Source organism: Cervus canadensis, chromosome 23 (genome assembly GCF_019320065.1).
Source record: "Cervus canadensis isolate Bull #8, Minnesota chromosome 23, ASM1932006v1, whole genome shotgun sequence".
Taxonomy (NCBI): Eukaryota; Metazoa; Chordata; class Mammalia; order Artiodactyla; family Cervidae; genus Cervus; species Cervus canadensis.
The window spans coordinates 55,407,429-55,432,453 of NC_057408.1; the positions used below are offsets into that span (position 1 = coordinate 55,407,429).

A 25,025-nucleotide genomic window follows, 5' to 3' on the forward strand; every position below is an offset into this window, starting at 1 on the left:
ACAATGGAAAAAAGACAACCTCTTCAACAAGTGGTGCTGGGAAAGCTGGTCAACCACTTGTAAAAGAATGAAACTAGAACACTTTCTAACACCATACACAAAAATAAACTCAAAATGAGCCATGGGTTTAGAGTCAGAAAGCACTGAGGTCTGACCCAGGCTGGTCCGTGATGAGCTGATCTGTGATAAGGTCTCTCTGTTTCTGCTATCCTCAGCATAAAGCAGGCAGGCAGTCCTCCGTGGCTGCTGCTCTCATGAATATTAGTCAAGGCAATGGACTCTTCATTCTGCTCACTTATCGATACCCCCGCCCTTGTGGTCAGTGCTGGGAGATGGAGAGCGTGGGCCCCACCCACATAAAAACATGCAGAGCTCAAGTGCAGGAAGATTGGTTATCATCTCATTGCTTTTGTCTGTTTCCTGGTCACCAGGTACTTGAAAACAGCCAAATTAAGATAACTTTTTTAGATTCACAGACTTAGAGAATGAGAATTTATGGTTACCAGGGGTAAAGGGCGGGGGGCAGGGTATAGATTGGGAGTTTGGGATTGACATGTACACACTGCTGTATTTAAAATAGATAATCCACAAGGACCAACCCTATAGCACAGGGAACTCTGCTCAATATTCTGATAAATGGGGAAATGAGGGAAAGAATTTAAAAAAGAATAAACATATGTATATTAGGACTGAATCACTTTGCTGTACGCCTGAAACCAACACGATCTTGCTAAATCAGCAACGTTGTTGTTGTTATTCAGTTGCCCAGTCATGTCTGACTCTCGGGAACCCATGGACTACAGCACACCACTATACTCCAATATAAAATGAAAATTTTTAAATAACTTTTTTTCAAGCAAGGGCTATTGGAATTCCTGTGATCACCACAGATGCTAAAGAAACACAACTGTGATGTGAATGCCATCTCCACAGGAGAGCCTCTGTCTGTCAAGAGTGGGAAGGAGCTGGCATGAGTGACTCGGGGTGTCATTGCCTCCCATGGCCCAAGAGCATCTCCTTGTACTCCTGGAGCCAGCGCCTCTTCCCTGCACCATAGTTGCCCCCAGCTATCTGTCTATCTCTTATCCTGTGGTGAGTTAACTAGTAGCCAGGGATCTACTGGAAGACACCCAGGTCTTTCCCAGAATCAGGTCGCTTCTTCATCTTCCCATGAAAAAGACAAAGTCTGGAAACTTCCACATGTGTGGAGAAGGCAGAGGGGAATGAAATTGGTAATTACGTCGCGACAGACTCAAAGTATTAATAGAATTAAAATGTCATAAGGGAAGTCAAATAATAGTCATTACTCAACAGTAAAATAACTGTCACTCATAGAATAACAATGACACGATTCAGAAAAAGAGGATGATTTTTAAATCCCTGAAGCTATTTTAAATGCATATTTTATGGAGGAATAGAAGTTACATGTCTGAATAAATCCTTTATCCTATAATGGTCTTGTTCTAGATGGAATTAACTTGTGATTTTACTGTATCATTATTGATTTAATTTATTAATAACCCTTAAAATGTTTTTACTTCTTTTTGCCCTGCATTGCATGGCATCTCACCCTTCAGTAGCAGTATACATTGTGAATCTGTTGTTGTTCAGTTGATAAGTCAAGTTCACCTCTTTGCCACCCCTTGGACTGCAGCACTCCAGGCTTCCCTGTCCTTCACCGTCTCCCAGAGTTTGCTCAAAGCTCTGTGCATTGAGTCAGTGATGCCATCCAGCCATCTCAGCCTCTGCCTCCCCTTCTGTTCCTGAATCTCTGAATCTGTTAGTACAGCTCTTAGTGTGTAATTCATCTAATCCTGGTCTGCAGCCATGATTTTTTTCAAAATGATAAATGCAGTGTAAAAACTATTAAGATAACGAGGTGTCAACAATGACTATGACTAAGATACCTTAATTTTAGATGGGCAATTTAATATTGTTGATGTGAATGTAAGTTGGTGCAACTGCTATGGAGAACAGTATGAAGGTTCCTCAGAAAACTAAAAATAGAACTACCATATTAACCAGCAGTCCCACTCTTGGGCATATACCTAGACAAAACTACTGTAATTAAAAAAGATACATGCACCCCCTCTGTTCATAGAACCACTATTTATAGTAACCAAAACATTGAAACAGCCTACATGTCCATCAACAGATGAATGGATAAAGATGTGGTACATGTATATATGATGAAATACTACTCAGTCATTTAAAAAGAACAAAATAATGTCATCTGTAGCAAGGTAAATGCAACTAGGGATTATACTAAGTGGATTGGGAGTGGGGAGGGATGGACTGGGAGTTTGGAGTTAGCAGATGCAAACAGTTGTGTACAGAATGAATAAACAACAAGGTCGTACCATATAACACAGGGAACTATTAATATATTCAATCTTCTGAGATAAACCATAATGGAAAAAACGTAAAAAGAATGTATATAACTAGTCACCTTGCTGTACTGCAAAAATTAACACCACATTGTAAATCAGCCATCACTGAAAACTGTTTCCCATGGGGGTCTGTGAGCAGGTGTGTCCCCACCACAATCGTACTAAGGAACACTTCAACTGATCAGGCACAAGTGGACCCATGAAAAGGGATCGTAAATTGTTTCCTTTGAACCCCAGTCTGATCACTTAATAGGGCTACTGGTGTAAATAGCCAAGACGGCCAAATGCTCTGGGGGGATGGAGATGAAGGGAGCAGAAAGGAGCTTTCTGTTCTAAAGAGGGAAGTTGGGAAGCCGCCCTGGGGTGTGTTTGAGGATGTGAGCTCCTGGCAGCACGTTCTCTGGCCCCAGAATGTTTCAGGATGTTGCTTTCAGGCACCTGCTCCGCCTTCATGTCTTCCTCCTGCTCGTCTCTTCTTTCCCAGTTGGTGCCAGAAATGTAAGAGTGGGTACAGCAGAAACAACAGATCAGTGTCACCAAATGCTGCTTGCTACCATCCTTCCTCCCAACACCTCCTTGTAGCGTTGACTACATGAAGGTGAAACAGAATGTGGACTAAAGTGGAAACTAAAATCCCAGATTTTTTTTCACATGTCAGCTGATAGCAGAGGACATTTTCATTATAACTTGAATGGAAAAATGAATATCTGACTACCAACCCAAAGATTAAAGAGCCTGGGCATAATAATGCCAAAGCCTTAAATAAATGGACATCTAAGCTCCATTGAAAATGAAGGGAAAACTCTGGCAGAAGTTCTTAGAGGATTTTAAGCTTGAAGTTGTGAAGTCTTAGCTTACCTACTTTAAATTTTAACCAAAAATAAATCTTTCCGTTTGCAATTGGGAAGAAAAATGATATCTTTATATCTCATAGGAGAACATTGAAGGATGATGATATAATTAAGAAGCTGAAAGAAATGTTAAGTTTTCTATATTAAAGATTCAAGTAGAATGGAGATAAACATCCAGCCATCTTTAATACATTGTACAGATGAATTGGGGGCTTATTCTTCAGTCCCCATCCATATTTGTAACATTTTGTCTAAAGGAAAACAAAAAAACTAAATTAAATATTTAATATATAAAGTAGTTTAATAATCCATTATCTCTTTCCTGTGAACATTCTTTTCCTTCCTTGACCCTCGTACATTTTTTAAGAACACCCTCCTTCGTTAAAATCCCTGTGTTTGTTTACTGCACCGAATTGTAATGCGTCATGTCACTTTTCTCTTTCTTCCAGAGCTTCTTTGAAGGGCAGTCTGCACCATGGGACTCTGCTAAGAAAGATGAAAACAGAATGAAGAACAGATATGGGAATATTATTGCCTGTAAGTGTTGACAGCATCACTGCGCTGTGATGTAACTTTCTTTTCACGTTTGCTAAGATTGACCACCGGCCTCATGCGGCAAGAATTTGCAGTGCAATTACTGCCTTCATCTCGCTGGAAAAGCTGGTGTGATGCTTTTCCTTAAGGAAAGGAAAAGCTACCTAAATACCCCCGCTACGTCCATGTGTCTTGCTGTGGGACTAGTTTTACTTTTAGATATAAGGTTTGGGTAACCTAGGTAATGTGCAAATGCTAAGAAAATGCATTCTGGAAGGAGTAAACATAACAGATCTGATGATTCCCAGCTGCTTCTTGAGAAGGAATAGAAATAACAACTCGAAGCACGCCTCGATGCCAGGAGCTCGGGACTCTCAGCAGACACAAGCTCATTAATCCTGGGACACTTGGGGTAAGGAGGTCAGTAACAGCCCCATTTTGAGGACAGGAAACTGAAATGCAGAAGTTAAATGATCATTCCCGTATCACAACACTCATTAGCAACAGAGCTGAGATGATAACTCAGAAATTCCCAGTTCCCGTGAAGCGGAATGCCACCAATCCATAATGTCTCAGTCGGTTCTTAAATCGAGCTCAGCCTCATTAATGTTCTGTAACGATACGGAGAGGCCCGGTAGATTGATGAGCTTCCCTCTTCCAGGGCTGAAGCCATCCATCCCTGCATTGCACTGCTCAAAGCCACACGAGTACCAACAGGGTACTCACAGAATTCATGCTGTTTCTAAAGATACATTAAAGAACAAACAATAACAGTGTGAAATACAGAGTACCTAACCCATCCAGCCTTATTACTTATAAGAGAACAAATTTGAAAGGTTCAGGTAATCCCAGGGAGCCATGTATTAGCTTGCTTGATTGTGTAAGTGTGGTTAGATTTCACCTGCCTGAGTTAACCTTTCTCGGTGGGACGGTTGAGATCCTGTAGCAGCATCTGCTGCTGCTGTGAATGTGCTAAGTCATGTCCAACTCTGCAATCCCATGGATGGTAGCCCACCAGGTTCCTCTATCCATGGAATTCTCCAGGCAAGAATCCTGGGGTGGGTTGCCATTCCCTTCTCCAGGGGATCTTCCAGACCCAGGAATCAAACTCGAGTCTCTTGCGGCTGCTCCCTTGCAGGTGGATTCTTTACCACGGAGCCACCAAAGAAGGCCACGCTATGATGACTGACACATCTATGAATAGCAAAGTGATGACTATAGTCAAGCTAGTGAAGTACAGTATCGTCTCCTTGCATAGTTGTCATGTTTCATGTGTGATGAAAGCACCTGAAACCTACTCTCTTGACAAATTTCTGGATTCAGTACAGTGTTAGTAACCCTCATCATCATGCTGTACATTTCCTCTCTAGATTTAGTCATCCTACGTGGCTGTCACTCTGTCCCCTTTGACCAGCAACCCCCCTCAGAGCCATTACCCGCCTCCCAAGCTCCTGGTAACGACCCTTCTACTCTCTGTATAGATTCGACATTTTTTAGATTCCACATACAGATGAGATCATGCTAGGGTTTTCTTTCTGTATCTGGTTTATTTCACTCAACATAATAATGTCCTACAAGTTCTTCCTTCTTCTTGTTCTTGTTCAGTCACTAAGTCATCTCCAACTCTTCTGTGACCCCTTGGACTGTAGCCCGCCAGGCTCCTCTGTCCATGGGAATTTCCTGGGCAAGAATACTGGAGTGGGTTGCCGTTTCCTTGTAGGGACAAATGGTTACCTTTTCCTCTAGTGTTTTGTTGCTTTCTAAAAGAATCCCTCTAGAACTGTCTGGTTGTTTACATAATTGTCTGTAAGCATCTACACTGGCCCATCCCGAGACATTAACCACTTAGACCACCTACAAATGATGATTAGGGCTCCCAGAATAGGGTTTGCTGATTTTTAGATGCTACTGTTCATCCACCCCAGCTACATAGCAGGAGTCGGATACCAGGTTGCAGAAATACCACCACTCCTGGCTTAAATACCAGGACCGCCCTGGTGCCCCCCCACTCTGTCCAGTCTGGTGCTACAACTAGCGTCTGAGCGCTGTCTCACTGAGGGGCTTGTGTTCCTGCTCGGTTGTGTCCAGCTCTTGGCAACCCCATGGACTGTAGCCCGCCAGGCTCCTTGGTCCATGGAATTCTCCAGGCAAGAATACTGCAGTGGGTTACTATTTATTCCCGCAGAGATCTTCCCATCCCAAGGGTTGAACCTGTGTCTCCTGCATTGGCAGGCAGATTCTTTACCACTGAGCCACCTGGGAAGCCCCTCACTGAGGGTGTGGGCAGTTCAGCATGAGCTCTCCGGTAGGTCTGATGAAGCCGATGCCATGCTGAGCACCCTTCTGACAGTCACCATTTGGAACTGCTTCATTTGAGACTCTGTATGTCTTTAATTAGTCTTCCCTGGTGGCTTAGACGGCAAAGAATCTGCCTGAAATGTGGGAGACTCAGGTTCGATCCCTGAGTTCAGAAGATCCCCTGGAGAAGGGAATGGCAACCCACTCCAGTATTCTTGCCTGGAGAATCCCGTGGATAGAGGAGCCTGCTGAGCTATAGTCCATGGGGTCGCAAAGAGTCGGACACGACTGAGCAACTAACACACATGTTTTTAATTATAGCAAAAATGGATCTTTGATATTGTTAGTGTTGTAGAAGGACTTGAAGAATAAAAATACTTCCCTAAATCACCCTAATGTATATACTCATACTGGTTATTTCTTTAAAGACATAGAGAAGAGTGTTACATCTCCCTTTCACCCTAAGAAATCCTGTGATTGTAGAAAACACAGTTTCCCTGGCTGGGAAGCCTGCTCCAGGGAGCCCAGGCTTTGGGAATATCTTACTAACTAGGATGAGGAATTGGGGGATTCAGGGAACGGGTCCTGGAGATTCTTGCTATTGCTTTTCAGAGAACATAAAAGTGCTTTAATGATCACATTTATTGTTTTACAACAGTCTTTGCATATAAAATGGTTTTAATGGTGCTTAAAAACTGTTTATTGGCTGTTGTTCTTAAGTAAGTTGAACTTTTCCCTTATTTACACAACGCATTTGCTGAGCAAGCCCTTCCAAGTAGAAACGAATACTCTTTCCACCATTGACACACACACAGACACACGCATACAGACACACAAGCAGAGCCCTCCTAATATTCTCAGCAGTTCTTTTTTTCATTCCACTCTTTTTTTTTTAATTTTTTTTTATCTTTTTTACTTTTTAAATTGGGTTTCCCTGATAGCTCAGTTGGTAAAGAATATGCCTGCAGTGCAGGAGACCCCGGTTCAATTCCTGGATTGGGAAGATCTTCTAGAGAAGGGATAAGTTACCCACTCCAGTATTCTTGGGTTTCCCTTGTGGCTCAGCTGGTAAAGAATCCACCACCTGCAATGTGGGAGACCTGGGTTTGATCTCTAGGTTTGGAAGATCCCCTGGAGAAGGGAAAGGCTACCCACTCCAGTATTCTAGCCTGGAGAATTCACAAAGAGTCGAATTTAATTTTTTTTTTATTTTTATGATAACACATCTCAGCAGTTCTTAATTGTAACTAACAATTAAAATTGAGAAAATAAGATGCAAGTCAGAAGAAAAAAATGAAACTCTGCCATTTGCAGCCACTTGAAGGGACCTAGAGGGTATTTGCCTAAGTGAAATAAGTCAGAAAGGAAAATGCAGTATATTTTCACTTATGTGTAGAATCTAAAAAATAAAACAAATGAATATAACAAAACAGCAACAGACTCACAGATACACAGAACAACTAGTGGTTACCTGGGGTGGTGGGGGAAGAAGGAGGGAGGTACAGGACAGGGTAGAGAGTTGGGAAGTATAAACTACTAAGTATAAAAGAAACTACAAGGATGTCACATACAGCACAAGGAATACAGCCAATACTTGATAATAAGCTTAAATGGAGTATAAGCTATAAAAAATATTAATTCATTATCTCTATTTTATATACCTGAAAGTAATATAATATTGTAAATCAACTCTACTTCTACTGAATAGATGATAGGACAGTGGATGGATGTATAGATAAATGGTAGGATGAGGATATGATATGATACGACATGATATGATAGAAGAAGTAAATGGCTTCAAGGAAGGCATGGAATCAGAAGCAGCTCCTATATTCCTGACTTGGGTGGATGGAGAATGGGTGAGCGAACAAATGGACAGGTGGAAGTATGGGACATTTACAAGATGTGTAACCCTGGAAGGGAAACTGACTTGGAGCTCAGAGGTAGCATGGAAAGCTTGTGAGTTTAATCCAAACACGTATTACCATGCCTTTGACATATTCAGATGGGATTCAAGTATGCAGCAGCTATGTGGACAGGTCTGGAACCCAAAAGAGATCTAAATTAGTGAATCTTCAAGCAAAGGACTGGTAGTTGTCAGCTTGTCTGTGGAGGAAGCAGGGAGGGCATTGAGGGCCTTGGACCCAGCCCGGAGGGGCTTTAATAATGAGCAGTACTGAGACAAAAGCACCGACACGTGCAAAGGAGCATGTGTCATGGAGGGGCGGGGCATGCGTGGTGTCCAGCTGGGCGTCTAGGACAAGGAAGACAGAGATGTCACAAGGGGGGGAGTAGCCCAAAGCTACTTTGAAGTTGCCCACAGCTGCTTGGGATGGGGGCGTGGTGCAGCCCTGACGGTGGGGGACCCTCGACTCTCACATGAAGAGGGGCCCTTCTGAGGTCTGGTTTTCATCTGGACTCGGGGTCCCGGTGCTTCCTGAGGCGACTAAGAGGACAGTGAGAACTGGGACCCAGTCTGTCCCACCCAGGTCTTTACCAGCAATCTCGTCTCCATCTCTGTGGCCCGTGCAAAGGGCGGCACGTCCCCAGGACTTTGTCTTAAATCAGCATGCTTCTTCCTGCTCACGGAGCGACTCCAACAGTCCCCGTGTCACTTCTGAGGGACAGACTACTGTCACGATCCAGGTTAGGTGTAAAAGCAAGCAAAGGGAGGAGAGAGAGAGAGTTGGAGGGGAGTTTAGGGGGTAAGACTCACTGGGAAAGCATCCAGCATCAAAAATCCAGCAGATGAGTGTAAGACAGAAACACACCCACCGAACACGTGTAGAAAAGAAAAGGGTAAATTCTAGGGAAATTAGTCAAAATAAAATTAGAGGTAGGGGATCTGCCAGGAGCCTGAAAAGAGGAGGCATCCCTGACAGAGGGTCTCAGTTAAAAAAGAGTCAGGCACAAGGCCAGACTAAGAAGTGAGCAACACAAAACCCACAGTGGGAGTGAAGCTCAGTACGGAGCCTCCAGCGCTCAGCTCAGAGCTCCTTCTTGCTCAGATCCTGCATGGCTGGACCTGGGCCCCCCACCTCCTAATGGGCAGTGGCAAAGACCCCAGGCTGGAGCAGGGGGCAGGGGGAGGCAGGATGCGCAGCACCTCCTCTCGGTTACCTCGGCCCCTCTGCCTCTCGTACCTTGAAACCAGTTTACAGCACCTGCCCTTGGCAGGATGTAACCACGGGGAGAGCAAGACTGTTATTTGCAGCAATCAATAATAATTAAAATTAATTTTGAGTCTCCTGTCAGAGGGCAAATGTTACTTAGATCATTGTGGTTCCAGTTTGCCTTAAACATGTCATCAATATTTAGCAGAAGGGGAGAACTGGTTAGAGATGAAAGATCGTCAGTGACAGACGCCATCTCTGCTGCCGCAGTAACATCTAATCACTTACAGGTTCCAGTTGCAAGGCTGTGACCCAGATCCATCGTGTTCAATATGAAAATGTTAAAATATTTGAAGCTACATAGAGGTGTTTTAAACATAATATTACTTGATTAAAAGGGCATAAATAACATGGTTTAGGGATTGAGAGACCTGCTTTAAATCTCTAATTACCCCGCCTCTGATGTGCAAAGGCAGTCATACACACACACACACACATATACATGCATACACAGACAGACATATATACACAAAACACATATGTGGTGTGTATATGTGTGTGTACATGTGTACACACAGATATGCTCATAAGACTGACTTATTTACACATAAGTACATACATACGTGGGCTTCCCAGGTGGCTCAGTGGTAAAGAATCCGCCTGCCAATGCAGGAGACACAGGTTTGATCCCTGGGTTGGGGAGATCTCCTGAATGAAGAAATGGCAACCCATTCCAGTACTCTTGCCTGGAGAATCAGATGGACAGAGGAGGCTGGCAGGCTGTAGTCCATGGAGCTGCAAAGTGTTGGATGTGATTGAGCACATACACACACCCATACATACATATATAAACACACGTAAATACATATGTATGTACACACTACAAATACACACACATAAATACATACATACACATTCATAATGTACACACATATACATGTGTATATACACATGCCATAAGTATGTACACACATACATAAATACACACGTGCAGACATACATGCAGGAAAGTACACACAGACTATAATTTTTCAGCAGTAAGCAATGGTTTGTTATGACCAGGCCTTAAATGTGCCTGTCTCTTAACCAAAAATATATTTTTGCCCTATTTCATGTACTGAAGGCTTTTTTGGAAGAACTTAGAGGAATGGCACAGACCTTTGATGCAGATCAAGTTTCTCAAAACGGCAGCTTATTACCCTTCTGGATGGGGTAACATTGAGTTGTGGCTATTATATAAACATTAGTTGGAGTTTGATCATATTCCTTTTAGTCATGGCTAAATAGGTTTCTTTTTCCAATTAAAAAAACAGTTCGTACACATTCAAGAAAATGTGTGCAGTAAAGAGGGGGAAATTGTCCAGCACCTCACCCAGAAAATTCAAATTCTGCTAACATTTTATTTCTCTTTCCTTCAAATCTTTTTTTTCTATAACTTGAAGTTACTGGCTTTATTTTGAGCAATAAAAATAGATTTTTATTGTTTTCTTTCTGATTCCTAAGACAGTGCAAACTATGTAGACAATTGAAGTGGTGCGTAAAATCATAAATGGAAGAAGAAACATCCCTCCCAATTTTGCCACCCAGGAGATGTCCCATCCCTTTTGCTCACGATGCTCCTACACACACATCCAAGTTCATTCGATTATTTCATAGAAACAGACTCTTAGGAGACATGCTGCTTGCAACTCACTCTCCTTCACTTATATTATGTCACAGAGATTGTTCCAAGTAAAGAAATTTAGAGTAATCTTTTATAGTGATCACTTCAGATTCCAGTGTTTCATAAGATCACTGAGGATCAATTCTCTGCTGATAGGGAATGGTTTAAACTGGGTGGGGCTAGAATAAATTGTGTCTTAGAAAAGGAGTTTTGGGCTATCATATGACCCTGCAATCCTGCTCCTAGGCATATAGCCAGAGAAAAACATGCTCTGAAAGAATACATGCATCCCAATGTTCATTGCAGCACTGTTTACAATAGCCAAGACATGGAAGCAGCCTAAATGCCCCCCGATAGAGGAATGGATAAAGAAGATGTGGTACATGTATACAGTGGAATATTAGCCATAAAAATGAATGAAATAATGTCATTTGCAGCAACATGGATGGACCTAGCGAGTGTCATACTGAGTGAAATAAATCCGACAGAGAGAAATATCGTATGACATCCCTTATATGTGGAATCTAAAAAGAAGTGATACAAATGAACTTGCAAACAGAAACAGACACACAGACTTAGAGAATGAGCTTATGGTTGCCAGGAGAAAGGATGTGGCGGGGCCAACGGGGGGTGTGGTTAGTTAGGGAGTTTGAGGTGGACATGTATACACTGCTATATTTAACATGGATAAGCAGCAAGGTCCCATTGTATACAGGACAGGGAACTCTGCTCAGTGTTATGTGACAGCCTGGATGGGAGGGGAGTTTGGGGGAGAATGGATACATGTATACCTATGGCTGAGTCTCTTCCCTGTTCACCTTAGACTATCACAATTGTTTATTAATTGACTATACCCCGATACAAAATAAAAAGTATAAAAAGAAAGGAAAGGAAAAGGAGCTCTTGGCATGGATTCACTGGAGAGGGAGGAATCTAAAGGCAAATATGAAATGGTTCAGGTGAAAATATCAGGTCTTGAAGTCACAGCAGTAATGATATGGTGACAGAGCTGTGCACCAATGCATGGCTTATAGTAACTCAGTCTGAACAAAAGCACCACAAGGTAAGCACTATGTTATTTCCATTTTACAGTGGAAGAAACTGAGGCTGCTGCTGCTGCTAAGTCGCTTCAGTCGTGTCTGACTATCCGTAGAAGAGAGTAGTTTCCTTTTTTTATTGAAAGATAGTTGATTTTCAGTGTTTCAAGGGCACAGCAAACTGATTCAGTTATACATACATATATACTATCTTTCAGATGCTTTTCATTATAGGTTATTACAAGACACTGAATGTAGTTCCCTGTGGTATACAGTAGGTCCTTGTTTAATTTTTATATAGTATGGTGTATCTGTTAACCCCAAATCCCTAATTCATACCTCCCCACTATCCCTGGGCTTCCCAGGTGACAGGAGTAGTAAAGAGCTCACCTGCCTGTGCAGGAGGCTTAAGAGATGAGAGTTCGATCCCTGGGTCGAGAAGATCCCCCGGAAGAGGGCACGGCAACCCACTCCAGTATTCTTGCCTGGAGAATCCCATGGACAGAGGAGCCTGCTGGGCTACAGTCCATGGGGTCGCAAAGAGTCGGACACGACTGAAGCAACATAGCCCAACACTTCTACTTACCTATCTGTAGCTCTATACCTGTATAGATCGGTCTCTATGTATCTATCTAGATGACTAGATCAGATAATCTTTACATCTGCTATGTAAATCCTCCCTGAATCAGTTAGAACGTCTTCCTGCTTCTGTCATTAAGTAAATAAAAATCTTTGATATGTGTTCATTTTTAAAAAAAAAAAAAAAAAGCTGGAGAAATAGCAGTGAAGTTTCAAAACACACAAAACTTTTTGGGGCTTAACTGAATAGTAGGAGATGGTGAGGAAATTATTTCAAAGGCTCTGTTTATGGGAGATGAGAGTGCAATCTTTGCAGAGATCGAAGTCCCTAATGAGAACATTCCAGAACCACTTGAGAGGCCCAGCGGTGATAAATCGGGGGGAATGGGCAGTACTCACCCTGAGGCTCCCAGGGAAATAAAGCCTGGAAGAGGAGGGATTCTGATAGGGAGCACAGCCAACTCTGAGACAGCCCTGGGTCAGAAGCTTGAGAGGCTCGGATGCGGTGCCCGCCTTTTAAAGCACAGCCTGGGGAAAGTCAAGGAGTGAAGCTGACCATCAGAGGAGCTGACTGAAGGCCAGGGGCTGCAGCAGAGCAGGGTTTGGTCCTATTGTAACATCTTTCTTTTCAGAAGCTCAGATGACTTTACCTGGGGAACTGCTCAACACTCCCCTCTGACATCGTGTGTGGTCGCTGGCTCTTCCGACACAGACGACAGCTGTGACCTTCCACATGTACCCCGTTCCCCAGGAACTCCCCTCCCCGTGACCAGGCCAATTCTGGACCAGAGCCTCTGGTTTTAAGCAAAATGGATTCTAGGATACTAGTTCTTAGAGCATGTCCGCCACAAGGAGAATTTCTGCTCACCCGTGGTTCCATTCCTGGGTCACTCCTGTCAGTTTGGGCAGCAACTGTAAAGGTGGTGGGAAGAGGTGCCCGAGCGTCTGACACCCAGCACGTGGCAACAGCAACAGCGGGCCTTCTCCATCACTCGCTTGACACCAGGCTCTCCGATCCTCTCTTCCTGTGGTTCAGTTTCATGCTCACAGTAATCCCATGGGGAGGCACTGTGACACCAGGTCAGGGAAGGAAAGCTTGGCGAGATGAAGCAACTTGCCTGGAACCACAAGTGAGGGTTCCCCTGGCACCCCAGCCCCAGAGCCCACACACATGCCCACTGCCCGTGTTCTCTCAAAGCAGAGCAGGGGGACGTGGCTCCCTCCAAGCTTCGCCCATGTCTGACCCACCTTTTCCCCACTCTCCAGACGAAGGTGCTGTTACTCCCTCCAAGCTTCGCCCATGTCCGACCCACCTTATCCCCCCTCTCCAGATAAAGGTGCTGTTACTCCCTCCAAGCTTTGCCCATGTCCGACCCACCTTATCCCCACGCTCCAGATAAAGGTGCTGTTACTGGTTTCATTGTTGAGTCTAAGTCGTGTCTGACTCTTTGTGACCCCATGGACTAGAGCCCGCTAGGCTCCTCTGTCCATGGAATTCTCCAGGCAAGAATATTGGAGTGGGTTGCCATTTCCTCCTCCAGGGGATCTTCCTGACTCAGGGATCAAACTAGCATCTCTGTGTTGGCAGGCGGATTCTTTACCACTGAGCCACCAGGAACGCCCCAAGGTATATTGAGCCCAGGCTGATTATAAGGCTCGGACAGAAAATGATGTGACCATCTGTCAAGAACTGGAGTGAGAATCCCACCCGTGAAGGAAAGTTAGAGACTTGACGCAGAGTTCCTCCTGTGGAATCAAGCACAACGGTCCTCCGCAGAGGGTTGAACTTGAGGGACCAGCTGACATGTTGGCTTTCACCCATTAACAGGTCACAACAATAAACAGGTTCTAGTCAGCAATTCATCTGGGTCAAACGCCCTGTTACCTGCAGGCATCCTGGCTCTAGCCTTAATCTGGGGGTGTCATTTCTCACCCACTAACCCAGATGAAATGTTAACAGTGTAGAGGCAGGACCTCCATTGCCCAGGGTCATGGCAAGTGGGGTCTCAAAGCAGTTCCCCCAGCCCACCTCTCAGACCCTGAAGTCCTTCCCTCTCAGAGAGGCTGGCTTTATTTTCCAGATACAGGGTGGGTATGAGCTTTCACTGGAAGGAAGATTCCTCTACCCCAAAGAACATTCATTTAGAAAAGCAATTTTTAAAGGACATTTTTTTTAAGTTCACTTTTGACTCATTTAAAAGACATTTGGGGGACTTCCCTGGTGGTCCAGTGGCTAAGACTCCACAGTCCCAAGGCCGGGGCCCTGGGTTCAATCCCTGGTTAGGGAACTAGATCCCACATGCCATAACTAAGACCCAGTGCAGCCAAATAAATAAATTAAAAATATTAAAAAATGAAAGCTATTTGGGAGTAGGAGAAATTCAACATTCCAGACACTAACATAGGGATTGGGGGTGGGGCAGAGCACAAAAATCCATGTCCTTTTAGGGCTTCTCGAACTTTCCTTTTTAAAAGATAGATTTTCAAGGAAATAACTGAGGTATCTGAGTAGCATTTATAGAGAAAATTCTCCATGCAGAAAAAATGTTTAATGTGACTAATTGATACCACCATCACGACCCCTAGATGGGACTTGCTGTACTTGAAAATTTATGTTTTTGTTTAATCATTAAAACAACCTAGTTGGAGGCAGGTGCTGTCGTCCCTCGTCCAGATGAGTGGCCGAGGCTTGGTGGTGTAACTTAGTGGCCTTGGTCACGTGGCTGATGGGAGCCAGCCTGGCTCCACCAGCCATGCCCTTGATGCAGGGGGAGAGAACCCTGGTCCGATGACTGAGGTTAGAACCGTGTCCACAGCTCCCAGAAAGCTGGGTAGTGGTTTGTAATCGTTGTTCATCAAGGTGGATGTCAGAGACAACCTTCAGAATCTCAGGGCTCATGTGTGATTTAGTGGAGTTGCTAAACATCCAGTCCAAGAACTCGTCCTGCCATGATCCACAGGACTCAGTAAAAGTTTCAGACCTCTGCCAGCGCTTCACGTCTGTAAACGATCAAAGAATGTGTTGATGAGATATCCTGTGAAATGCAAAGGAATATAAACCCTTCCCCATCTTAGCAGAAGTGTAGGTGTGTAGCATTTAATTCTTTGTTTATCTCTAAAGTGGCAGGATGTGGATGCCCTCTCTGTAACATGCTCGCGTTCTGCAGCTCTGCACAGACCCACAGACAGCGTTTGTTAATTGCTGTTTTCTTGTCCTTTTCCTTCTGCAGATGATCATTCCCGGGTGAGGCTACAGACCGTAGAAGGAGACAACAACTCAGACTACATCAACGGAAATTATATTGATGTACGTATTCTGTGGCTCAGTTGGTAAAGAAGGATCCACCTGTGATGCAGGAAACCCGGGTTTGATCCCAGGTTGGGAAGATCCCCTGGAGATGGGAATGGCAACCCACTCTAGTATTCTTGCCTGGAGAATCCCATGGACAGAGGAGCCTGGTGGACCACAGTCCATGGGGTCAAAAAGAGTCGGACACGACTGAGTGACTAACACATATTCTGACCTGTCAGTAAACCAGCTGTTCTGGCACATAGCACCCTGTGTATCTGCTCCAAGACAGGTGGGCACAGGTTCGACCAAACACAGCAACCCTGTCCCAATCATGCAGAGCTTGACTGAGGACATGTCCGCCTTGGGCTGATGAGCCTCCCCCACCAACCCCCATAACAGTCTCTTCCTTCTTGGCCGCCCCATGCTTATGTGGACTAAGAAAATGGCATTTCCATTTTTGTCAACAACTTGGATTATTTGACACTTAAAGAAATCTGTTTGCATATTAATAGGACAAAACTCTCTAATTCCTCATTCGATGATTTGCCATCTCCTGTCATCACAGCACTTTTAAGTTGCCTTCAAAGTCTTCTGCAGCTGTTAACCAGGACTTCTGACACACGCAAGACGTGTCATTAAATATGTAGGCTGCTTAATTATTGAAGCCTGCTTCTTTGTTCATTCTGCATCATGTTAACTGAATGTCTTACATTAGAATAAATTCTTTGGGAGACAGCATGTTTTCACTTGAAAGAATGAATGAAATCGAAAGTAGACTGAAAATCAAGGGAACACTGCTGTTACCTCCAAGGCCTGAGTTTAGACTGAAGAGATCTCAGCTCCTGAGGCATCGTCCTCTGCGCTTGGACTTCATGCTGGTTCTTAATCCACAGGCCTTTCTTTGCACAGGCTTTATTCAGATACGTGGGCTCCTTTCTTGTCTTTGTTGAGTATTACTAAGAATATTAGCATCACAATCTCTAAGAGTTATCTAAAAATAACTCTTTGGAAAAGACCCTGATGCTGGGAAGAACTGAAGGCAGGAGAAGAAGGGAATGACAGAGGATAAGCTGATTGGATGGCATCACCGACTCGATGGACTTGAGCTAGTGGGAAATAGTGGATGACAGGGGAGACTGGTGTGCTGCAGTCAGTCCATGGGGTTGCAAAGAGTCCGACACAACTTAGCGACTGAACAACAACAATATACTACAGGATACGTGGGTAGTGCTCACTGGGAAGGTTTGGCATTGGGGGTTACAGAGTTGAAGGTGGGGGCTGATGGAGGGTTATTTGAAGAATAATTCATATCTGTCTTCATACACCCCTAGACCCTCCTTTTGCTAATGACCAGAAACATACCCAACCCAAGGTAGAACTTTTTAACTCAGAGTTTCCTCCTAAGGCACACTGACTTATTCCTTTGTTCAGGAAATGTTTAGGGAGAACTTGACAGGAATGCCCAGAGGTGTCTGAGACCTGTTACCTTCTCCCCAAGGCCTCACCACTTGGAAGCTGAAGTAAGAACCGTCTTTGCTGTGGTGCTCCTTCCCTGGGGAGAGTCCAGGGGAGCCCTGTTCATACTGCAGTCCAGCCCTCCAGCCCTTGGGGTCCTTGAGCAGAGGAACAGTGTCTGGTCCTGCTGTATTCCACCCCATCACAGGCTAGGATGCTGTAAGCCCTCAGCATCTTCTGAGTCACCATCTGAGCAGTAGCTGTGATCAGATTAGGCTTGTCCTGGGGGCCTTTTGAAATAAGCTTTAAAGAACAGCTGTGTAAGGCTTCAGGTGATCCAGCAGTGAGCCGCAGCTACTGAAGCCTGCAAGCCCTAGAACGTGTGCTCCGCAACAAGAGAAGCCACCACAGTGAGAAGCCCGCACACCACAACTAGAGAAGGCCCGTGTGCAGCAACAAAGACCCAGAGCAGCCAAAAGAAAAAAGAATAGCTGAGTAGGGACACAGAGGGGAGGACATAAAAGTCATGAACATACTAGATTCATTAGTTTTCATTTTTAACAGAGAAAGAGTCAGTGTTCAGGGCCACTTTTCACGTAATCGGTGAGATTTTATTGAGCACCTATTACATGTCAGTAACTGAGTTGCTGGTGTTGTAATTGTGAACAATTCAGGCCAAAACAGAATACTCAGCACTGATATAAGGGACCTAATGGTCTAATGGGGAGAAAGAGACCATAAATGAAACAAGTCATGGTATATTGAAGTCTGGTATATTGGACAGTAGGAGGAATAAAGTGGCTGGAGTTGGCTCCACTGAGAAGATGGGGGTCTGGGCCAGGTGGGTATCTCAGGGGGGAGCCTCCAGGCTTAGAAGCAGCCCCAGGAAAGGCCTGGCTGATCTGAAGGGTGTGGCGTCCAGGTGGTCGTGGGCAGGTGAGTATGTGGCTCTTCCTGTGAACCAGGAGGTCAGAGGGTCAGCGCAGAGGAGTGACTGGATCTGGAAGTGAGAGGAGGGTGAACTGTGGGTTGGCGGGAGTCAAAGTTAGGATGGTTGATGGTGACCTGGCCCGTCAAATGACCCTCGCCTCTGCCAGCACCTTGCAGACCCACACAGACAGTGGTGAGTCCAGCCAGGTCCTGTCTCGTGGAGCTTATTGACTGAAAGGAAATGAGTGACCATCAAAATAACCCTGCTTAGTATCTTGTGACTCTGTGTCAGAGACCTGCTGCTGGTCAGGGTAGAGAAGAATGTGTCTGCTTGGGTTGTCTTTTAAGAGCAAAAAGATCTAAGTGGTCTGAGCAATTGGTATTTCCTCTCCAGGTATCTTTATTCTCTTTTCCAGCTGACTTTGGGCAATGTTTTGTGCCTTCTCAGGGGAGAGAAAGAGGAAGTGTTAAGGTCCGTGGCAATATTACACGTTCGTGCACGCGCTTAGTCGCTCAGTCGTGTCCGACTCTTTGTGACCCCATGAACTGTAGCCCGCCAGGCTCTTCTGTCCATGGGATTTCCCAGGCAAGAATACTGGAGGGGGTAGCCATTTCCTCCTCCAGGATGGTATGTGTTACCTGTGTGTCATTTTCTCTAAGTTGACTTAACTTGCCCAGATATCGGTCCTGCAATGTCCTTGTTCCCTTCTTGCTTTGGTCCCAATTTTCATCTTTCCCCCTTCTTGTAGGGTCATGATTAAAGGAAGGGGTCTTGCAGAATTTCTGCTTCTTTAAATTCTTGGTCCTGCTACAGAATCATGTCTTGGTATCTGTAATGTTTAAATATGATGTTTGGTATACCCACTCCAGTATTCTTTCCTGGAGAATCCCATGAACAGAGGAGCCTGGCCAGCTATAGTCCATGGGGTTGCAAAGAGTCGGACACGACTGAACGAGTTAGCACAGCACACAGCACATTACTATTGATGTAACTGTCTATACCAATATAACAGAATATGAGTTAAAGCTTTGTCACATTGCCAATAACATCCCAAACACAAATGAAATTCTATTGCACATTCCTAGCCGGTTTGCACTCTAATCAGAGTCGTGGTCATGTTATTTCAGAAAATCCATACGTTGTTAGTGTTTATTGCTCATCCGTCATCTCTTAGCCTGTGTGTGATTAAGTTACTCACCCACTCCTCGCTGTGCAGGCATCAGAACTGTTACACATTGATGCACCTTGGCTTATTAAGAGATGCTCAGTGGTCCCGAGTCTGGTAATGTAACTTCCCAGTGATGCAGCTGTTGGTATTTGAAAGTGCATTCATTTTGGCAAACTTAGTATGTGACTTCTGTGCTGCTTATTGATTTTCAAGTTTGTCTAATATTCTTTCTCATTTATTTTTTAGGGTTATCATCGACCCAATCATTATATTGCTACACAAGGTAAGTTGATTCCAGCTTTGATGTCTTTTTTGGTTGTTTGCCCATTCTCTGTCATTTCATACCCAGCTCACCCTCCCCGGGAACTCTGTCACATGCTGCTGTAGCCCCGGGGGCTAATTGCATTTCCAGCCATCAACACGTGCGCTCCTGGTTTCCCATCAGAGGTCCTGGTGATGTAATCATTCAGTTAGAACTTCATATTGAGATCAGTAGAGGAAATGTGTTCATCAATTAATTATTGAATTAACTCTGCCTGCCTGAGCAATTAATCTGACATTTGCAAGAATAGATGTATAGATATTCGTTGAAGAAATAGGTACTGTATATTCTGTGTATAAAGACCTGAACTGGTCACTGCTGGGGATGCAAGCCAAATCCAGTAGGTACTCTTATTACATTGGTGTGAGTTAGTAGGGAAGACATGTTCACATGCTGTATACTTAAAACCTTGTATGAAACCAACACAACGTTGTAAAGCAGTTATCTTCCAATTAAAGATGTTTTAAAAGCCTAAAAGAAAAAAAAAATGCCAGTATCATGGGTCCTTTGTAAAGATTAAATAAGATAAATGACACCTATTTCAATACTGTTATTATTATTATATTTATGTGATTAATATAAAATATATGATTGGTATATGATTATAAATATAATTAATATAATATATATTATATAAACACATATTTATATTAATATATCAAAATAACATCAATATATTAAATCTATAAAGTTAACATCCATTAAATTTATATTTATATATAAATATAATATAATAAATATTAATATAAGTATTATAATAAACATTATTTTTAAAACACCTTTTGTGAGAGGTACAGATAAGGTGTTAAGGAAATTCAGAAATTCAGACAAGAAAGAGGTCGCTTTCAGGTGGGACGGTTCAGAAGCAGCCTTGTGGCAGAGGAGCGCCTGGGCAGGGAAGGTCTGACTGGCAGAGACATCACGAGCAACAATCTGAAAGCAGCAAGTCCGTGCTCCTGGGTAGAAGGCAGTTGGTGGCTCACCGTGGCTAAAGGAAGTGGAAGGCCAGAGGAATGTGTCAAGGAAGTTCAAGTACAGTTGATGTAGAGTGCTGTGGTAATTTCTGCTGTCCATCACATTTACGTGGCGTGGTTTCGGTACCGTCTTCCCCACCAGTGATGGGGCAGGTCATCTGTGGAGAGTGAGGATCATGGGAGACTGAGGTTTTCAGGAAGAGGTGTCATCATGGTCAGGTTGCTGAGTCAGTACAAGGTGAACAGAGGAAGTGCTGGGAAACAGAGACACCCACTCGGGGGACGAGTGAAGAGTGAGTTCTCTGTGTTGTATTACTGTATCATTGTTTCGGTGACACATCATATCCCAGAAACAGGCGTGGGGAAACCAAACGGTTGTAGTCTGCCGCTAGTTAGGGGTTGGCAGGGGGATGCCTGAGAAAAAGTCAAGGATACCAAGAAATCGTGGGTGTAAAGTCTCAAATTGGAGGCAGGGAGGCCAGAGTGTCCACTGGGCCCTGAGGAACAGGAAGGCACTGAAGGATTGAGGCCAAGTTCGGTGGTGAGTCAGGAGGTAGAACAGGTGGTCGTAGACAGAGACCAGAGTCCAGCGCCTAGAGCAGTGGTGTCCGGAAGAGCTCTCTGCTCTGGTGGAAATATTCTCTGTGTCGTCCAATATGGTGACCACTAGTCATCCATGGTCACTGATACTCAGAGTGTATCTATTGCAAAGAGTGACTGGATTTCAAGTTTAAACAGCTGCATTTGGCTCTTCCCCATTGGAGGTGTCAGGCAACAGAGCTCTGGGGCAGACAATCTCTGGGTGTGGCCAGAATTATCCTCCTGATGCCCACGCCACAGCAAAATCCTGGGGGCACGACTCTCAGAGTCATGTTGTGTCATCACGTCCAGATGCTGCACTTGGATCCAGGGTGCATCCTTCCCTGGAATAAAAGCAGCGGTGCCTCCCTCCAAGATCACTTTGTTGTCAGAAGGAGCACCACATGGACAGTGCCCACTGTGAGCCTGGCAGAAGCCCGGCCCTTGGTAGGAAATGCTAAGGGCTCAAGAAAGCACACACTTGGTTTGTCTCACATCTGGGACAGAGCGAGGACATCTGAACCCGAGTCCAGCCCTGGGAGCTTCCAAACAGAGCGGACTGGTACTGGGGCTTCACATCTGTCCTCTAGGCTATCAGAATGTTCCCGAGTCAGGTCATAACAGCTCTGGTTTATATATGGGATGATTATCGGACATCTGCAGTTTTTACAAATTTACATGAACATTTTGTTGCAAAATAAACAAAACACTCCTTAGTTCTTGTCGAGCAGCCCACATTCTTGTAGAAAGTATAACCAGAAAATTAAATCTGATTTAAATGTCCACAGTTGAGGGCTATAGATTCATGTGACCAAATAGCCAATGGAAGTACAGATTGAAGACCCCAAAGTCCTACTTGGGGCCCCTCCCTCATTCATCCTCTCTGCCCCTCTGTCCCCAAGGGAGGTCACCCCTGGAAGAAAAAAATGCCATAACAGAAGTCACTTTCTGGCCCCATTAGAAGTAGTTTGAGTGATACTTATTTGCTCTGCAGCCATCGTTGGCAGCCTTCACCCTATCAAGTATTAATGAACAGATATATTTGCAGACAGATGAGAAATGGCAGATGTCCTCAGTTTAAAGGAGACCACTATGGTGCCCTTTAGCAAAGAAGGGGGCCCCCCCACCCTACAGAGTGTGGCCCTTTCCTTGGTGACTGGTGGGCCACAGGCTGGACTTTAAAACCTGGCAGTCCTTGCATCACTGTTGCTGGTGCAGGAAGAGGAGGAAATGAGCCGATTTTTAATCTAACATTCAGTCCAGACAGTACCCGTCCTGTTACGAGTAATACCTTCAGACCATGATGTTCGGATTAAAAAGTCAGAATGTCTTTTCTCCAGCGCACCACAGGCACAGTGTAACTGGTGGCCTCGGGTAGCCAGTGATAAAGATTTCTGCTCATCTGCAGTAATCGACCGGGACAAGATGGAACATGTTTGTGGGTGGCCGACAGAATCACGAACAGCCTGATTCTGAATCCAACAAATGGAGTGATGAAGACTAACAGGCAGATGCCATGTTTAAATCCCTCCTTGCTCTTTTTGCCTCTTTACTTTGCACTGAGACGAGTCTTTAAAATCTGTTCACAGCAGGAACCCCTGAAACTACATGAGTGGTCCATTTTCCTGACAACCAGTTCTATCCCCAAGAGTTGGAAATACATAGATTCCTAGCAAGTCCCCTCAATGCAGAGGACGTGTCATGACCGTATCCCTTCAGCCTCTCCCCCTCCCTCCACTTTATTGATTTTTCTACGAGTAACTGACTCTGACCTTTGGTGATAACGGTAATGTTTCTGCAGATTGAAGGGACCACATTCAAGCCAGAGTGGTGGCTTTTTTGATGTGTTCTTCCCATCTCCCCGCCCTTTAATTGTTCTCCATCTGGCAGCTGATATATTGATGCCCCGATGTTCACTGCATCACATGTGCCTGGCCAGCTATTAATACAGTTATAACCTTGGGAATAAGAACCTGGCACACAGGGGTCAAAGGACAGAAACTCATGTTTGTCGCCGCCTGTCCACACTTAGAGCCGGGGCAGAGCTGGGGGTTCAAAAGCTGGTTCACAGAGAGGCAGTACCCACTCAGGTGGGTGGAGTCACCCAGAATGGATCATAATCAATCAGAAGATGCCCCACAGAGACCACCGAAGAGACCACCGCGTGGGCCGGGAGCCGGAGGTTCTGTGCACATCAGAACTGCTCCTCCACGGCCATTCGAGAACTCGAGGTCATGGAGAAAGGAACGGGAAAGGGTTAGTCACTCAGTTGTGTCCAACTCTTCGCGACCCCACAGACTGTAGCCCACCAGGCTCCTCTGTCCTTGGGATTCTCCAGGCAAGAATACTGGAGTGGGTAGCCTTTCCTCCTCCAGGGGATCTCCCCGACCCAGTGATCAAACCTGGGCCTCGCACATTACAGGCAGGTTCCTCACTGTCTGAGCCACCTGGAGAAAGGTTCTCTTTACTATTATTTAGGTTTATTTTTCAAACTGACTCAAGGGTCCTGCTTCAGAGAACTCAGGAAAGGCTGTGGGAGGTAGTTACAGAAAAAATGGCTGTAAGTCTGTGGTGGACACGGCTGCGCCCTCCCTCTGACTCATGTCCAAGGTTCCTCTGTGGGCTGGAGATGCATGGGAACACGGGGGGATCCTGCCCAGAGGATCCCCCTGCATCACAAAATCTGGGGTTCACGCAGTTTAGGGGTGGGGCACCTGCACTTGGCCAGGGTCTCAGAGGAATGGGGACAGGTGGATGGGGAGGCAGGTGTTAATCCAGAGGGTAGGCCGAGTGGGAGGACACCCGAGATCCAGGAGGAGTGGGGGCCCAAAGGAGACTGCTGAGAGGGGCGTGGTACCTGGGGTCTTAGTTGCTGGTTGAAATGGATCATCACTCAGGAAAAGTTCACACAGACACACAGTTTTACATGGACGTTTAGGCATGCTCTGACTTTCTACAGTCCAGCTTGAAAAAATCTATGCCCCCCAGATTAAAACCCTTGAATTGGCAGGGGAGGTCTAAGAGCAAAGAACCAACAGGTAAAGTGAGGACACTGATTAAAAGGCTTTGAACAAGGAGCCGTGTTTACTGAACGGCAGAGAGGCAGGGAGGGAAAAGGAAGGGTGTTTCTAAGCTGTGTGGTGGTGAGAACAGTGCTTTAAGAAGATTACTTAATGTGGAGTCATCCTGGAAAGAAAAACCTGGAAATAAAGATAGCAAGGAGTAACCACAAGAAAATTTGGGTGAATTAGAGGTGAATAGTTCAGACAACAGTAATGACAGGAATGCAGCTATAGTTTTTATTTTATTCAACGATCCAGGTTGCATATGACTAAATTATGTTTTCTAATATTAAATACATTATGTTCTAGTTTCAAAACTGTTCATTCTTAAGCATGATTCCTTCTCACTTAAGAAAATGCAATAAATATATTTTCTTATGTTTTAGTAGTTAGGGTTGATATAATACTATTCTTTCTGAAACACAGCTTTTTTCTTTGTCCATTCGTTCAGTAAATATCAAGTGCCATTTATGTACTAGGCTTTATGCTGTAACTAATTTAATGTAATTTCCATCCTCCAACCGTTTAAGATATTACTTGTCTCATTTCATAAATAGGAGACTTGAGGCCCATGGAGAGAAGCAGGGGTTGAATACAGAGCTAATGCATAGCTGAGTGCCTTGCCGTGCGGTGTACGTCTCTCTATGTCTGGATAATGTGTGAGCCCCACTGGGCACTGCGTGCTGCCGTTTACGTGGGCCTCATGAAGGTCACCCCTCAAAGTCACATGATGAATCTTTTATGAAATGAATCTAGGATCCAACCCTTTCCTTCTAA

At 44.7% G+C, this 25,025-nt stretch overlaps 1 protein-coding gene across 6 annotated transcripts in view; it reads left to right on the forward strand.

The window, feature by feature from the left end:
- PTPRM (protein tyrosine phosphatase receptor type M) overlaps positions 1-25,025 on the forward strand; it is a 640,041-nt gene that overhangs the window by 552,491 nt on the left and 62,525 nt on the right. For all 6 annotated transcript variants that reach the window (XM_043443664.1, XM_043443666.1, XM_043443661.1 and 3 more), the window contains 3 exons: positions 3,691-3,778; positions 15,696-15,772; positions 19,558-19,594. In XM_043443664.1, coding sequence (XP_043299599.1) covers positions 3,691-3,778; positions 15,696-15,772; positions 19,558-19,594 — 202 coding nt within the window. The remainder of the gene's footprint in view (positions 1-3,690; positions 3,779-15,695; positions 15,773-19,557; positions 19,595-25,025) is intronic.